The sequence below is a fragment of the Gorilla gorilla genome, chromosome 4 (assembly GCF_029281585.2).
Source record: "Gorilla gorilla gorilla isolate KB3781 chromosome 4, NHGRI_mGorGor1-v2.1_pri, whole genome shotgun sequence".
Lineage (NCBI taxonomy): Eukaryota > Metazoa > Chordata > Mammalia > Primates > Hominidae > Gorilla > Gorilla gorilla.
In genome coordinates this window covers 94584824-94603239 of record NC_073228.2, presented here as the reverse complement: position 1 = coordinate 94603239, position 18416 = coordinate 94584824, and the positions used below count along the sequence as shown (strand labels likewise).

The window sequence follows — 18416 nt, the reverse complement described above, 5'->3', positions numbered from 1 at the left end:
GGGCCACACCCAGTCATTATTCACTTTTCCCGTCCTCACCAGGTGCTCCTTTTCTTTATTTGAGCCTTTCTACCAACTCGCTTTACTCTCTTCCAAGGGCAGACAAACCAAAAATAAATAAATAAATAAATAAATAATAAAAAAATAAAAAAGAGGGTGGATATAGAATTTTATTTTTTATAAGAAAAGACAAACCATATTAACAACTCCCTTCCCTACGATATAAAGTGCCAACAGTTACGAAAACAGATACTGAATAGTCGGTCCTCAGCTGCAATCTGCGGCAGTGACTAGTGCCTAAAAAATCATAAAGCCATGGATTTGGAAAATAAGCTACTATCAGTAAGAGCATAAATACCCTTCTAACTCACTGCAAACAGTCCTAGGAGTGGAGACTAGGTAAGATCTGGAAATTGGACTTAAAAAATTCTGAAGGGAGCAGGACAAGGAGGGGAGGTACCAAGCTATCTCCAAACGCCCCTCAACCCAGAGGCGCTTTAATGAATCTCTACCCCTGACTTCCCCTCACCTTTTCCACGTGCCCCTTTAATTCCCCTCTACCCTCACCACCCCTCCCAAGTCTTCGATTGCTTCCTCGGTTACCTGCTCCCTAAGTCTCGAAGCGTGGGCAAAACTCTGCAGCCGAAGTGCCGGCCGGCAAGGAAAGGGTGATGGCAGAGAACGCCGGCGCTTGACTGCCGCCCGTTCCACCTCGGGAGAAGCGCGCACCGCCCTCCACGCGGCCCCAGGACCGCGGCGTGAGCCCTACCAACTAGCCCCGCCCACTCCCTAGGAAGGCCCCACCCCCTCGGCAAAGAGGTTTTTTGCCCTTGGCAGGCGCCGTAGTCGCCGTACAACCCGCGAGGACCCACACTTTCCGCGCCAGCTGGGAGTGCGCGCCCTGGAGAGCCAGTGGGTGGGCGGTCCTAGCGCTTCCCACCCTCACTCCGGGCCTCTGCTGTCACACGCCCGGGGTGGCGAAACGGTCGCCACCTGAGTCTCCATTCTGCTGCAGTGGCCCCTGCGTTAAAGCTCTCTCGTGGTGCGGCTGCCGAGGCTGCGGTAGCTCCTGCGCCCCCGTGCTGGTGGCGGAGCCTCTGCTTGCTGCCGACCTGGCGGAAGGGTGCGGGAGCGCACGCTACGGGCAGCGTCGGTTTGCGTCCTTCCTCCTCCTATTCCGACCCCCGCATCCCCCGCCCCCGCCTCGCTCTGCGCCTCCCTGGCTGCAGGCAGACCGCTTCACACAGCCGCAGTGCCCTGTGTGTGGACAGCTTGTGGGAGACTCGCACGCCCACACTCACCCCGCCTGGCTGCACCCCTGCCCAGCATGTCGGCGCTCGAGTGGTACGCCCACAAGTCTCTAGGCGATGGTATCTTCTGGATTCAAGAACGTTTCTACGAGTCGGGCAACCGTGCCAACATCTGGCTGGTGCGCGGCTCCGAGCAGGACGTGGTGATCGATACAGGCCTGGGGCTGCGCAGCCTCCCGGAGTACCTGTACTCCTCCGGCCTCTTGCAGGACCGAGGGGCCAAAGAGGACGCGGCGCGCCGGCCACTGCTTGCCGTGGCCACCCACGTGCACTTCGACCACTCCGGCGGCCTCTACCAGTTCGACCGGGTGGCAGTGCACCACGCCGAGGCCGAGGCGCTGGCTCGCGGGGACAACTTTGAGACCGTGACCTGGCTCTCCGATAGCGAGGTGGTGCGGGCGCCCAGCCCCGGCTGGAGGGCCAGACAGTTCCGGGTACAGGCGGTGCAGCCCACCCTCATCCTGCAGGATGGTAATGGGCCCCCGCGGGCGCGCGCTCTCGTTAAGGGAGGGTATTGGGAAGAGACTGTCCGAATGCCGCATGTTGCAGACTTGCGTGGCCATAAAGGGGATTATTTTGGCACCTCGCAGAACCACTTCTGTTTCACCCTTCCCTGAGTAAAAACCCACTTGACCAGAGCCAAGGCCATCGCAGCCTTCCCTGCCAGAGACCAGCTCTGGCACCGTGTAGAGATTCTGAGTACTCTTTTGAAAGCCGGCACCACCACCTCCCTAGCCAGTTTCCTGCATCGGCTGTAGCAGTAACACTACAAAGACTTGTGACTGACTAGGGATTTCTCATTCTTTCCCTAAGCACCTGCCCGACATTTCCAGGAGCTTTCGTAGTGAGCAGACCTTTAAGGAATGACGCCTCACGGAGAGTGCATGTCATGATCTGTGCTTTTGAGAATTGCAGACTTCATCAGCTTGGTCACCACCGGGTATGGGCAGTTGCCACCTGTAGCCTTAGAGAGCCATCAGACCAGTGATTCCAATCCGCTAATGCGATTGGAAACCTTTCAGATAGGTTTCTGTTCTTGATGTTGCCTCACGATTGCAAAAGCTTAATAGTAATCATAAACGTAGAATATGTCTGAGTCTTACTTTATGACAGATATTTGGTCCGGTTGAAAGCAAAGCCTGAGAAAGATCAATAAGGAAGTAATTTTCGGTAGAGGTAAATTATGTGGACTAATGCATAGGTAGCTATGGTCCTCTTTGGCTCTGTGAAAGACAAGTATGGAATTCAGAGAGAAATTCATGGAATGAAAATAAGTAGATTAGGGCCTCAGCCCATTCTCCCTACGCAGGGACTTAAATAATTGAGCTAATTCGCCACATCAGCAATATTTGGTATATTAGTTTTCTATTTTCTTTTTAAAATACTTTTGATTTCATTTTATCTTCACAACACATTTAAAGTGAGGCCACTGACCCCCCAGTTAAATGGCTTGCCTGAGCCAGATCATGATAAAAGCTAGGATATGAATCTAGGCACAATAGATCAAGGCATGCAGAACATACATAAATTCTGCCTCATAAATATATGATGATTTTGAGTAGAATGTGAAAGGCCCCTTCTTTCCTTTAGCGTGAGACCATTTTAATTACCAATGTGGTATATTAAAACGTGCCTCTATATGGTAGAAAAATTCAGTTGCTGCAGTATAATGAAGCTCACTTTATGACCAAACAATATGGCAAATAATGAAATATTTTACAAAAATCAGTTTATCTCACAGATGACATCTTCCTCATTTGAGATATTTTAAAAATTGCAATATTGTACTGCTTATCGGTGCTAAAAAAAAATTGCAAGATTCTGTACCTCACACCCACCCAACAAAAGTCTTCATTAAAGTTTTAAATCTAAATTTAAAAAAAAACTGATTTAGATAAGAGTCTTACATTATCTGACAATATGAGATGAAAGTACATGTACATTAAATTTTAATTCCCATTAAAGTCACACCTAATTACTGTATTTCTTGATAAAAATGGGTACTTTTAGAGGTAACATTTCCATGCAGTTGATCGGTATTCAGACTAAATTCTGACACCCGGATCAAAAATGTTTACGTTAGTATTAAAATATACTTAAATTGTTGAAAAGAATAAATTACTTTTGAAATTTACTTTTGATTCTGTGTCAGCAATGGGAAATCAAAGGTGAAAGAATGATAGGGGTTGTTTTATAGATGAAGAAAGAACCCTTGCAGGCCTGAGTATCATGTGTGAGGTCACATAGCCCATCTCGGAAAGAGCTGGGACTAGAACCCAGGTTTCCAGTTGATGGTAGAATCCCAACATTTTTGGAGCTGAAAGGGGCCTGCAAACTACTTGTGTGGTGCTTTAAGCCTTTAAAAGGGTGAAAAGAAAGCTTAATGTTTACCAAACACTTTGAAGGTGATAGTACTGTGTTATCCGTGTTATCAAAAGTTGTTTTTCATTAGGGCTGGATGCCCCACCCTCTCAGGTAGTGTCTAATTTCCTTTCTTCTCAAGAATATTAATTTCCCGTATCTTCTGAATGATGTGGCCTGCTAACTTGCTGTTAACATAATCCAAATGCCTGGGAGGATACATAAAATATTTGTATTAAAAATTTGTATACAGTTACACACATGAACAGCATAAAGGCTTCATTGCTTTGGTAGAATGCAAGGAGCTGAAATCGTTTATTACATTTCCTTTAATGAATTGATGATCACTTGTCATGGAGAAGCATACATCTGTGCACTGTATCTCTAACCCAAAAGCCGACTTGTAAATGAGGGACAAGGAGAGAATAGCCATATCTTCCAGTGCATTATTCTGGATAAAAAAGCAACTCGCCCTACTAATAGTGAAATGGTTATCTTTCTCTAAGATAGCAGCAGACCTTAAATTGACATAGTACATACCTCTCAAGTGGGCATACATCATTTTGCCCATTTTTCACTATAGTCAAGTGATAAAAAGTTCTGGCATTGTGATCCCTATTACATACATGTTTAAACCATATGCCCAGTGTCACCAAGATATTATCTCAGAGGAGTGGTTTCAGGCGGACTTAAGTCATTTGCAGAGGCTAAAACAGGTTGTAGGAAGGTGGTGGATTGAACAGACACATCTAATTTGGCTCTCTTCTGAAGCACTGTTAATGAACTGTGAAAAAGCCGTGATTTCAATTTAAATCCCCATTGGCGGGGGGAACTGTTTTGGATGCTAGAAAGTAGATGTGGTGACTAAGTTAACAGTTTTATACTATGCCAGCAAAGGGAAATTAAGAGCCAATTCAGTTTGCACCGCTGAAGCCTTAAAAAACACAGGAATTTAGCAATAGGCAGTAGTACCTCAGTGGCGGCAAAGGGAAGAGTAAGAATTTCTTGAAAACCTTTTAAGAAGCTCTTAAAACTCTAGTGAATGCCCCTCCCTCTCCCATCCAATTAGTTTATTCTCTGGGGATAGTAAAACAAAGGAGTTTCTTGATTGAAGGATGCCAAATTACTGTTGAGCTTAAGGGCTCAGTGTGGAAAACAGGAGAAAGAAAGCGTGTGTTTGTGTGTGTGTGTGTATGTGTGCTAGTTTTCTAGAAGGATGAGAGGAGAAAGAGTGTGTGTGTGTGTTCTTCTAGTTTCCTAGAAGGATGAGAGCCAGGCCTTTCCCCACCCAGGTAGGAAATTAGAAAAATGTTATCTAGGGAATCTGCCTCCTAGAAGAAAGACTAAGATACCAATGTAGAGGAATACCTAAGAAATCCTGGCGTCTTTCTCTACTGTGAAGCCTTGGTCACCAGGCCCCATGCATGTGCTGCAAGCAGCCTTCTTGTCCCCCCTTCTTTTTTTTTTAATTGATACCTAATAGTTGTAATTACTTATGGGGTACGTGTGATATTTTGATAAATGCATACAATGTAATGATCAGATCAGGTTATTTAGAATATCCATCACCTCAAACATTTATCATTTCTTTGTGTCAGAAACATTCCAAATCTTCTAGCTATTTTGAAACATGCAGTAAATCCTTGTTAACTCTAGTCTATCAAACACTGGAACTTACTTCTTTTATCTAACTGTATTTTTGTGCCTATTAACCAATCTCTTCATTCCCTTCCCCCCTACCCTTTCCAGCCTCTGGTAACCACCATACTAGCACTACCTCCCACATATGAATATAAACGTGAGGTATTTGTCATTTTGTGCCTGGCTTATTTCACTTAACATAATGCCCTCCAGTTCCATCAATGTTGCTGCAAATGACAGGATTTCATTACTTTTTATGAGTGAATAATTCCACTGTGTATATTGTCCCACATTGTCTTTATCCATTCATCTGTTGATGGACACTTAGGTTGATTCCACATCTTGGCTATTGTGAATATTGCTGCAATAAACATGGAAATGCAGTTATCTCTTTAGTATTCTGATTTCCTTTCTTTTGGATGTACATACCCAGCAGTGGGATTGCTGGGTCGTATGGTAGTTCTATTTTCAGTTTGTTGAGGAACCTCCATACCATTTTCCATAGTTGCTGTACTAATTTACATCCCCACTAACAGGGTACAAGCATTCCCCTTTCTCCACATCCTTGTCAGCATCTGTTATTTTCTGTCTTTTTGACAATAGCCATTTTTACTCATGCCCCCCAACTCTTAAATAGGCAACCAAGCATTAAAAAAAAAAAAAAAGAAAATTCTCTAACATGAGATCAGCTATTAAAACAAACAGCATAAAGCAATTTGAGAGTGGGGAACTATCATCAATATCATCAGGGGGATAAGACAAGCTATTGCATTCAAGATATCCAAGAGTCAATAAGGATGCTTTAAAAATAAATAGCAGAACAATATTCACCAAAAAAAAAAAAAAAACTCTTAGAATTTAAAACATCAGAAATTACGTAGCAGCAGGTCTGGAAGATGAAGTTGAAAAACTTACTAAAGATCAGTACGGGAAAATGGAAACTAGGAGAGAAAAAGACTAAAATAAGTAGGAGGACCAGTTTGGAAAATCCAGCCTTAGAATAATGGATGCAGAGATAGGACAGAGAAGGTGAAAGAAAAGAAATAGGGTGGCTGGGCACAGTGGCTCATGTCTGTAATCCCAATAATTTGAAAGGCCGAGGAGGGCGGATCACCTGAGGTCAAGAGTTCAAGACCAGCCTGGCCAACATAGTGAAACCCCGTCTCTACTAAAAATACAAAAATTAGCTGGGTGTGGTGTTGCATGCCTGTAATCCCAGCTACTCGGGAGGCTGATCTTGGTTATTTCTTTTTTTCTCCTGGGTTTGGGTTTGGATTGTTCTTATATTTTCTAGTTCCATGAGGTGTGACCTTAGATTGCCTATTTATGCTCTTTCAGACTTTTTGATGTAGGCATTTAATGCTATGAACTTTCCTCTTAGCACTGCTTTTGCCGTATCCCAGAGGTTTTGATAGGTTGTGTGTCACTATTAGTGTTCAGTTCAAAGAATTTTTAAATTTCCATTTTGATTTCATTGTTGACCCAATGATCATTCAAGAGCAGGATATTTAATTTCTATGTATTTGCATGGTTTTGAGGGTTTCTTTTGGAGTTGATTTCCAATTTTATTCCACTGTGATCTGAGAGAATACTTGATACAATTTCAATTTTCTTAAATTTACTGAGTCTTGTTTTGTGGCCTATCATATGGTCTATCTTGGAGACTGTTCCATGTGCTGATGAATAGAATGTAAGAAATCAAAAACATGATACAAGATATGAAAGCTAAATTCTTCAGTGAAATAGCATAAATAAGAAACAGTTACAACTTCTGGAAATCAAGGACACATTTAGAGAAATTCAAAATGCACTGGAAAGTCTCAGCAATAGAATCAAACAAGCAGAAGAAAGAACCTCAGACCTCAAAGACATGGCTTTTGAATTAACCCAATCCGTCAAAGACAAAGAAAAAGGAATTAAAAAAAATGAACAAGGCCTCCAAGAAGTCCGGGGCTACGTTAAATGTCCAAGTCTAAGAACAATTGGTGTTCCCAAGGAAGAAGAGAAATCTAAAAGTTTGGAAAACTTATTTGAAGGAATAATCGAGGAAAACTTACCCAGCCTTGCTAGACATCCAAATACAAGAAGCTCAAAGAACACCTGAGAAATTAGTCACAAAAAGATCATCACCTAGGCACATAGTCATTACGTTATCTAAAGTCAAGATGAAAGGAAAGAATCTTAAGAGCTGTGAGAAAAAAACATCATGTAACCTATAAAGGAAAACCTAACAGCAGAAACTCTACAAGCTAGAAGGGATTGGGGTCCTATTTTTAGCCTTCTTAAACAAAACAATTATCAGCCAATAATTTTGTATCCAGTGAAACTACACTTCATAAGTGAAAGAAAGATATAGTCTTTTCTAGACAAACAAATGCTGAGAGAATTCACTGCTAGCAAGCCATCACTACAAGAACTGATAAAAGGAGCGCTAAATCGTGAAAGAAAACTTTGAAATACAACAAAATAGAATCTTCCTTAAAGCATAAACCTCACAGTACCTATATAACATGTAACAATAACAATGTAAAAAACAAACAAACAAACCCCCCCCCCCCCAAAAACAAGGTATTCAGGCAACAAATAGCGTGATGAATAGAATAGTACGTCACATCTCAATACTAACATTGAATGTAAATGGCCTAAATGCTCCATTTAAAAGATATAGAATGACAGAATGGATAAGAATTCACCAACCAAGTTTCTGCTGTCTTCAGGAAATTCACCTAACACATAAAGACTCACATGAACTTAAGGTAAAAGGGTAGAGAAAGATTTTCCATGCATATGGACACCAAAGGTAAGCAGGCTTATATCACACAAAACAAAATGTAAAGCAACAGCAGTTAAAGAAGACAAAAAGAGGAACATTATATAGTGATAAAAGGACTAGTCCAACAGGAAAATATCACAATTCTAAATATATATGCACCTAACACTGGAGCTCCCAAATGTATAAAACAATTTCTACTAGACATAAGAAATGAGATAGATGGTAACACAATAATACTGGGGGACTTTAATACTCCACTTGTCGACAGTACTAGACAGCTCATCAAGATGGAAAGTCAACAAAGAAACAATGGACTTAAACTATACCCTAGAACAAATGGACTTAATAGATATTTACAGAACATTCTACCCAACAACTACATTTTTTTATTTTTTATTTTTTTGAGATGGAGTCTCACTCTTGCCCAGGCTGAAGTGCAATGGTGCAATCTCACTGCAACCTCTGCCTCCCAAGTTCAAGCGATTCTCCTGCCTCAGCCTCCTGAGTAGCTGGAATTACAGGCATGCACCACCACCCCCGGTGAATTTTGTGTTTTTGGTAGAGATGGGGTCTCACCATGTTGGCCAGGGTGATCTCGAACTCCTGACCTCAAGTGATCCGCCCGCTTCAGCCTTCCAAAGTGCTGGGATTACAGGCATGAGCCAGTGCGCCCAGCTCACATATTTTTCAACACTTGGTTTTGTCAATCCTTTTCAATTTAGCCATTCTAGTGAGTGTGTAGTGGTACTTGATTGTGATTTAATTTGCATTCACTAAAAACTAATGATGTTGAGCATCTTTTTGGTATTTATTTGCTAATCAGATATCCACTTTATTAAATGGTATATTAAAATCTTTTTTAAAAATTCAGCTTTTTTATTATTGAGTTATGCAAGCTCTATATATTCTGAATACAAGATTTTATCAGATACACATTTTGCAAATACCTTCTCCCAATGTGTGGCCTGGCTTTTCATTTTCTTAATGGTGTCTTTTTAAGCAAGAAAGTTTATAACTTGAAGTCCAGTTAGCAATTTTTATCTCATGTTTTATGATTGTTGTGTCATATTTAAGAGCTCTATGTCTAGCCCAAGGTCACAAAAATGTTCCCCTAATTTTTCTCTAGAAGCTCCCATATTTAGGTTTATGACTTATTTTCAGTTAATTTCTGTGAATATTTGTGAAGTAAGGGTTGAGAGGTTCTCAATTCTTATTTGTTTGTCTGCAAATGGATATACAAAGTATCCTAGTCTGGTCTGTCAAAAAGACTGTCATTTTATCCATTGAATTATCTTGTTTGACCTTTGTCAAATATCTATTGACAATATTGTGTCTACTTTCAGACTCTCTGTTCTCTCATATCGATTATGTCTATTTAGTCAGTAACACAATATTTTGATTACTGTAGCTTTATTGTACACTTGATCTTAGCCAAAAGACTGAGAAGTGATGTTTTATTGTAACTCTTGAAATTAGTTAGTATACGTCTTCTTACTGTGTTCCTCTTTTTCATAATTGTATTGGCTATTCTAGGTCATTTGCATTTCCACGTGAAATTTAGAGTCAGATTTTCAGTTTCTTCGAAAAAAGTTCAAGATTTTGATTGAGATTATGTTGAATTTTTACTGGCCATTACAGTAGCCACTAGCCATGTATGGCTATCAAATTTAAATTAAGATTACCGGATATGGTGACTCACCTGTAATCCCAGCTACTTAGGAGGCTGAGGCTGGAGGATCATTTAAGGCCAGGAGTATAAGACTAGCCTAGGCAACAAAGCGAGATCCTGTCTCTAGAAAAAGTTTTTAAGTTAGCTGGGCTGGTGTCATATACCTGTAGTCCCAGCTACTTGGAAGGATCCCTTGAGCCCAGGAGTTCAGGGGTTACAGTGAGCTATAAGTGGGCCACTGCACTTCAGCCTGAGTGACAGAGATTCCATCTCTTTAAAAAAATAATTAAGATTGGTTAGAATTAAAATTTTAATTCCTTAATTGTACTAGCTTTATTTCAAGCACCATTAGCCACACCATAATGAACAGTATTGAGAACCAACATTTCAATCATTGCAGAAAGTTTTATTAGGCAGTGTAGCTATTGGAAAAATTGGGTTACATTACCATCATAGCAATATTGAGCCTTAGTGATATTGAGACAGTCAGTAAGCATAGCCTATCTCTCCTTTTATTTAGGTCTTCTTTAATTTCTTTTGACAGTGTTTTTGTAGTTTTCATTATACAGTGTTCATATATTACAAAACATCTTTTGTCAAATTTTTTCCCAAGTATTTTATTCTTTTTGATGCTATTTTGAGTCAAATGTCTTAAAATTCATTTTTGATAGTTACTTGAAGCATATAGAAATATAGTTTATCTTTGTATGTTGATCTTGTATCCTGTGACATTGGTAAACTTGTTTTTTAGTTCTCTAGCTTTTTCCTACTTAGGATTTTCTGTATGTAAGATTATGTCTAAATAAAGACAGATTTTCTTTTCTAATCTGTGAGACCTTACTCTCTTTTTCTTGGCTTATTACACTGTCTAGGATCTTCAGTATAATGTTGAATAGAAATGGTAAGAGCAGACATCCTTGCCTTGTTATCTTAGGAGACTTTCTATTCAAAGAGGTGTTACCTATAGATGTTCATAAGTGACTTTTATCAAGTTCAGGACCTTCCCCAACTATTCCTAGTTTGCTGGAAGTTTTTATCATGAATGAGAATTGGATTTTGTCATATGCTTTTTATGTATCTATTGAGATAATCATATGGCTTTCTCCTTTATTAATACGGTATATTACATTAATTTATTTTCACTAGTTAAACCAAACTTAATATTTCTGGGATAAACTTCACTTGGTCATTTTCCTATTTATAAGTTGCTGGATTTGATTTGCCAATATTTTGTCGATAATTTTAAGATTGCATTCATTAGGTATATTTGTGTATAGGCCTTTTTTTGTTTTGTTTGAAAGAGTCTCCCTTTGTTGTTCAGGCCGGAGTGCAATGGCGCCATCATAGATCTCTGCAGCCTCAAATTTCTGGGCTCAAGCAATCCTTCCACCTCAGCTTCCTGAGTAACTGGGACTACAGGCACAAAACACCCTACTTGGCTTTTTAAATTATTATTTATTTTTAATTTTTATAGAAACGGGGGTCTCACTATTTTGCCGAGGCTGGTCTCAAACTCCTGGCCTCAAGCAGTCCTCCCACATGTTGCCAAAGTGCTGGGATTAAAGGAGTGAGCTACTGCACCAGGCCTGATGTTGTTGTTATTTTAATATATTGTCTTTGTCTGGCTTTTATGAGGGTAATAACTGAGTTAGATTTCTCATCTGTATTCTGAAAGTCTTTATATGGGTTGAAATTATATAGGGTTGAAATTGTCCCGTTTTAAAATGATTGACAGAATTGATCAATGAAGCCTTCTTTGAGCCCAGACTTTTCTTTGTGGGGAGACTTTAAATTGTTAATCAATTGCTTTGCTTGATATGCATTTATTTAGACTTCATTTCTTCTTGGATCACTTTTGATAATTTTTCTCTTTTTAAGAATATGTTCATTTCAAATAAGTTGTCAAATTTGTTGGCTTAAAATTGTTGATAATATTCCCTTATTCTCCTTTTAATTTCTTCAGGGTCTGTAGTGATGTTCCTTCTTTAATTCCTATTTTAGCAAGTTGTATCTTCTCTAATTTTTTCTTGATTTGTCTAGCTAAAGGTGTATCAATTTTGTTGTAGTTTTCAAATAAACAACTGTTGGTTTCATCTGTTTTTTTCTGTTGGTATTTGTATTCATTTATTTTTGCTCTGCCCTTTATTATTTCTATTAACACTTACTTTGTGTTTGATTTGTTCTTCTTTTCCTAACTTCTTAGGATAGTAATTTGATTGTTGATTTTAAACATTTAATCCTTTATAAAATAAGCATTTAAAGCAATACGTTTTCTTCTAAGTACTGCTTCAGCTGTATTCTATACATTTTGATATGTTTTGATTTTGTTTTCATTCATTCAAAATATTTTTATATTTCCCTTTGATTTCTTCTTTCATCCATAAACAATGTAGAAGTTTGCTGTTTGCTTTACATATATTTGAATATTGCCCATATTTATTTTTGTTCTTCCTAATTTGTTATTTTTTGTCTATTAAAAACACTTAATAAGGTTGGGCACAGTAGCTCATGCCTGTAATCCCAGCACTTTGGGAGGCCAGGGAGGGAGGATCGCTTGAGGCCAGCCTTGGCAACATGGCAACCAGCCTTGCCAACATGGCGAAACCCTGTCTCTACTAAAAATATAAAAATGAGCCAGGTGTGATGGCACACGCCTGTAATTCCAGCTACTCAGCCGGCTGAGGCACAAGAATTGTTTGAACCTGGAAGGCAGAGGTTGCAGCGAGCCAAGATTGCGCCACTGCACTCCAGCCGGGGCAAGAGAGCAAAACTCTGTCTCAGAAAAAACAAACAAAAAGACTACATGTTATCGATTTTCTGTTCATTTTGTTATTTCTAATTTAATTATGTTGTAGGCAGAGAACATACTTTGTATGATTTTATTCCTTTTACATTTATTGATTCTTGCTTTATGGCCTAGCTTTATAGCCTGTTGAATATTTCAACTACAGTTGAAAAGAATGTGTACTTTGCTATTTTGGAGTAAAGTGTTTTATTTTTGTCAGGTCAAGTTGGTTGATAGAGTTGTTCAGGTCTTCCATATCCTTATTGATTTTCTATTTACTTATTTTATGAATTACACAGAGAAGAATATTGAACTCTCCAAGTATCATTGTTGAATTGTTTATTGTTTGTTTGTTTTTGCTTCATGTATTTTTGGTGATGTTTTATGTGCATGTACATTTATAATTGTTATTTATCAATGTATTGATTTAATGTACATTCTCATAAAATTACTTCTTTTTAGTAATATTCTTCATGTAAAAATCAATTTTGTCTTATATTAATAATATTAATATTAGCTGCCCTAGTTCTCTTAACAGTAATATTTAATATGGTTAAGCTTTTCAACCTATTTGTGTCTTTGGTCTTATAGTTTCTTTCTTGTAGGCTGCATATATCTTGATTTTTAATCCAGTCTGACAATCTCTGCCTTTTTATGTTTACCAAATCCTGATTATTACACCATTTTGATTCCTTTATTATTTTTTAGCTATATATTTTTAAATTTTTTCCTGTGTATATGCTTGCACTAGAGATTACATTATGAATCTTTTAATTTACCATGATTTACTTCAAATTCATACTAATTTAATTCCAGTGAAACAGAGCAATTTTCCACCCATGTTGCTCCATTTCCTCTCTGCTGTCGGTAACTGAAGTCTGAGATTTTACCCTATTTGCAAGTTAGCCTGCCAGAGTTTAATGTATTCTGACAGAAGACTTGAGGTTCCTGGGTCAGAGATTAAGGAGATTATTACTCACATATTAGAGCATCATCATTTATATCAATTCCTCAAGTCCTAATTCTGACAGGGTGATACAAGAGGCAAAATACAATAAAATTCCCTAGAGCAACATTCATTAATTGTGTCAACAGGATACTGGTACCATAGATGTGCTGAAAAGTAAAAGTTTCACGATCAAATAAGTTTGAGAAATTGTACAGCTGTATCTACTTTGTATATATCCACAGTATACATTCATATAATAAAAGCTCAAAGAAGTCTTTCTGAAAAGAAAGCTGCTTAATTTTCTTTAAAGTGAGAGTTCCTCAAATTATTTGACCACAGAACTACCTCGTTTTCATTTATGTATCATGATAGCCTGTAGAAGTAGTGTTCCACATTACTTGCTTTGACAAACACTGGTCTAGCAAACAATAGGAATGAACTACAGGCAGCTTATTTTTAAATCATCATTAAGAAATACAGTATTTATGAAATAAAGTGTCATCCTTCCCAATTTCTTTGGAAGCATATAATGCTCTAGTATGCTTTAAATGCTAAGTCAAGTAGACAACATGTTTATCTGTCAACTCTGTTTCCATTTGTAGGGGATGTGATCAACCTTGGTGACAGACAGCTCACTGTTATGCACATGCCAGGTCACTCCAGGGGCAGTATTTGCTTACATGACAAAGACCGAAAGATTCTCTTCAGTGGAGACGTCGTGTATGATGGATCACTGATTGACTGGCTCCCATACAGCAGGATAAGTGACTATGTTGGAACTTGTGAACGTCTAATAGAATTAGTGGACAGAGGTCTGGTAGAGAAGGTGCTTCCTGGGCACTTCAATACCTTTGGTGCTGAAAGGCTTTTTCGATTGGCTTCTAACTATATTTCAAAAGCTGGGATATGTCACAAAGTTTCTACTTTTGCCATGCGATCTCTTGCAAGTTTAGCTCTACGTGTAACAAATTCTAGGACCTCACCCTAGTATCTATACTGATAATATATTTTGATTAATTATATACATTAATTCATTCTGTGCTATTTAACTGATTAATAGTGAGCATTTCATGAAGTGCTTTTATACCACTATTATATATCAGAGAAAGATTGAGAATGAATAAGCCAAAAAGAAAATTGTTAAATTGTTTTCTTTCTTCCAAGAAAGAAGCCACTTAAATAAGCTTATACTTTGCCAAAGCTGTCATCTTGTAATATATGCTCTAGAAATGACATAAAGGTTTATGGGGAAGCAAAGAGAGATTTTGTGGCAAGAGAAAGAACTGCCCTTGCCTCTGTTTGTCTTGTTTTATTTCCTTGATGACCTAGGAAAAAAAGGCATGTAGAGTATTATGTTTATACTTTAAACTTGATATTTTTAGTGTATTATTTGAAGATAAAGGTTCTTGGGTTTAAAATACATTAGAACTTAATGCAGACATATAAAGTAACATTGAGAATGACAACTAAAACATTCCATTGTTATGGTCCTGAATTTTTTATGCTTCATTTCATGTATTTATTCTTTGTATAATTATAGCATACATGACATGTTATGTAATATAACTTATGAAAAGTACAGTGAATTTTGCTTTATTGCAAAGCTTGAAATATAAATTTCAGAGTGCTTCAGTAAAAAGCTACTATATATTGTTGTTTGTTATTGTGTAAGTAATATTTTCAATTATGAAAGTGAAATGCAAATGTCTGTTATCTAACTACAAATTGTCAGATTTCTTAAAAGGACACTGTCAGGCAAATTTGAAAATATACACATTGAGAATAATTTTTTATTATTATATCCTATTTTAATATTAACAGCTATTATGAACAAAATTTTTCCTGTTAAATAGCGACTTCAGTATTGTGTTATGTTTTACAGCGTTAAAACAACTATGAAGATCTGCAGCTATTCTTTTACTTAACATGCATATGTACTACAGAGGGATTTTTAAATTAATTGCGAAATGTGCATTAGCTATTGACTTAGAGTGAATTGCCTTTTGTATCCTGATTCACAACACCTATTCCTGTTCAGTATTCTTTGTCTTGAATAGAGAAGTCTATGTTCGTAAAGTCATATAAAAGGTTATACCACTATTTAGTAAAAAGTTTTAGTTTGGTGCTGTTAATAATAATTTGTTAAAAGGCCTTTTAGAATATTTCGTAAAGGGTTTTAAACAGTTTTTTCCCACTGCCTTTTTATTATTGACATATCTAAAACCAAACTGAAATCGCTTTGGAAATCAGATTTTTTAATGTTAGGAAGATCCAGCAATTTTGGTTTCTGAAAAATTATGAAACTTTTCTACCCTACAGATGCCCAGGTTCTTTAGTTTTTTATTCATTCAACTCACACACACATAAACATATACATACACAAACACAACCCCACATGCAAACACACACAGTCACATATATACATGTGTAGCACAGCGCTAAACACTGTGGAGGCTAAAAAAAGTCAAAGACAACATTATAACTCAAAGTTGAAAGCACACAAAATATAAATAATAGTGTATGCAAGTTAATGTGCATTATACGTGCGTGTAAGGGACATAAATGGAGGGGTGTGAACTTTGGTTAGGCAAAGTTTACTGGAGGAGGGGTTTTTGAGTCAAATTTGGAAGGATGAACTTGTTAGATAGTCAGAGTTGGAAACAAAACAATCCAAGAATAGGGATATAAGCATTGCTAGTCTAGAATAGTCTATTCCTTGTGAAAATATAAATTTAATTTTCAGGAATCCAGTATATTCCAAACACCACATATTTAGCATGAGAAAAATTGATTTGTGATTGTGTATATGGGTCATTCTTAATGGGAGACAAGCTGAACTGCCACATGCCACCAAATGAACCTTTACTTCAATCAAAAAGGAGGGTATGATTGGTTCAATTATATTAACAGAATATCATGGGCATTTCTCTATGATGGTCATTCAAGGCAGTAGGTCTCTTTCAACTGAGTGCAACATTGAGAATAATGATTTGGTTCAGGGAAACTACAAATAATCACTTACTAAGCCTTAAATAAAGCCATTATTTTTATATCAATAGCACAAAGGAAAACCAAAAGTCCTTAACCACTGACCATTTTTATCATATTTTAGGCCTTTTTTTAAAAAAATCAGGGTATAGTAGGCACTAAGTTTTATTAGGAAATATTTAAACCTGCTGAAGGATTTATTTAGAAAAAGTGCAATTTTTCAAAACACATTATTATTTTTTAATTTCCCAATTTTTTCAGTTTTTCAAATTGTACCACAACATAGAACTGTGATATTTTGCTATTACTTCAATGTGAATAAGTAGGGTAAAGTATATCATTGAGTGCCCATGCTGTACATTTAAAATATGCATTATTTAATTTAATCTTACTCCCAGCACCAAAAGGTAATTGACCAGCCTCAACACAATTTTGGACAAAGCTGGTAACTGAACACAGGTCTGTCTGCCCCACACTTCTCTTTCTCTTGCATCTGCACAATAGCAGAAAATTGGCAAGGTGTATTTTTACTTTCCAAGATGCCATGTGTGCCAAGAATAAATGAAATGATGTTAAAGCATAATAATAACATATCTTTAAAAAGCTTTTCAAAATATATTTTCACCCTGACAGTGACCCTTGTAACTTATGATTTTTGGAAATATTAGTATGTAAGTATAATGCAAAGTTGTCAAAATGTAAGACATTTAGAAGTAATTTTTATTATTTATATTGTTAATACTTAATCACTGGAAATTCATTTTCCTTACCTGATGTTTTCTTTCAACTGAGAAGCCTAAAACAAAAACCTTGTGTGTTATCCTGATATAGTTGACTAACTGTATTTGTTCTTATATGGATAGTAATATGAATGTGACATGCACCAATTGTCCTATTATAATTTTCAGATAAGTGTAACTAAGCACTTGTGTAATAAATATTAGTCATTTTATTTCAATCTATAATTGATATTTTTATAACATTAGCAAGTTTCTATTTAATTTCTTGCAGGGATATTTCCTGTATAAAGTGCAATTTTGAGACACTTATGGTCCATAAGACACTAAATTTGTGAGAAAGAATAGAGAACCCAGAAACAGAAAAATACTCATATAAGCCTTTTGTAATTAAGAAATATGACAATTCAAATCAATGGGTAAAAGATAGACTATTCAATAAATGTTACAATTGTTGATGTGGGAAAAATGGCCCCTGCCATTATAAAAGTAAATTCCAAATGGGTTAAAGACCTAAATGTGAAAATCAGAACCACACACGTATTAAAAGAAATCATATTTAACACCTTGGAATGGGGAAGATCTGCCTTATATAGACACAAAAAGCAAAATTACATCAAAATTTTAAATGTCTTAGAATTTAGATGAAATAAAGTTAAAAAGAGATTAAAAAATCACAATTTGTATAACATAAAACAATTTAGCAAATATAAAGAATGCCTACAAATCAGTAAGAAAAAGATAACTACTGTAAGGGATGAAAGACGTTTCTTCTACCCTCTTAAGTTCTATAGTTGGGGCTGTGAATTAAACTGACAAAAGACAGATTAACAGGAGAAAAGCATATGCATACAAATTTTATTTAATGTTAATATTTTTATGTATACACACAGGCCTTCATGACGACCCATAGAAGCAGATAGGCCTGAGCACTTATATACCATTTTAACAAAAAATGACAAATTGTGGAGGTGTGACAAGACAAAGGAAAGTGGAGTTTTGGCTAAGGGTGGTAAATTGTGGGAAAGTGAACAGAAAATATATGGGAGAAACCAATGGAAGATAAGGAGTACTTTAGGAGGTTTGTTTATGCAGATTTATTTTGGCATAACTCTTCATCTCCAGTGAGAAGAATGTTCTCTTTATGGTATGGTGGAGAAGGGTACCTCTCTCATGGGAAATGTTATGCCCTGCTTTTGTGTG

At 37.2% G+C, this 18416-nt stretch overlaps 2 protein-coding genes across 6 annotated transcripts in view; one reads left to right on the top strand and one right to left on the bottom strand.

Moving 5' to 3' along the window:
- Positions 1-1137, bottom strand: part of POLR3G (RNA polymerase III subunit G) — a 40739-nt gene extending 39602 nt beyond the window's left edge. For 2 of the 5 annotated variants that reach the window (XM_019027788.4, XM_019027789.4), the window contains exon 1: positions 604-854. The gene's annotated coding sequence lies outside the window, so the exon portion shown is untranslated. Of the gene's footprint in view, positions 1-603 lie in introns of all 5 variants that reach the window. The other 3 variants (XM_019027785.4, XM_019027786.4, XM_055387525.2) reach the window with 3 other exon arrangements.
- Positions 871-17434, top strand: MBLAC2 (metallo-beta-lactamase domain containing 2). The gene is made up of 2 exons (XM_004042261.5): positions 871-1781; positions 14091-17434. The coding sequence occupies exons 1-2, from the start codon at positions 1328-1330 to the stop codon at positions 14474-14476; spliced, it is 840 nt and encodes a 279-aa protein (XP_004042309.1). The 5' UTR covers positions 871-1327; the 3' UTR covers positions 14477-17434.
- Positions 17435-18416: the final 982 nt, after the last annotated feature.

What these genes read in the sequence shown, in the direction of transcription:
- MBLAC2 (XM_004042261.5), top strand. Translation starts at nt 1,328, where the DNA reads ATGTCGGCGCTCGAGTGGTACGCCCACAAGTCTCTAGGCGATGGTATC. An exon ending in CACCCTCATCCTGCAGGATG is followed by an intron (nt 1,782 to 14,090) that starts GTAATGGGCCCC and finishes TTCCATTTGTAG; the next exon opens with GGGATGTGATCAACCTTGGT.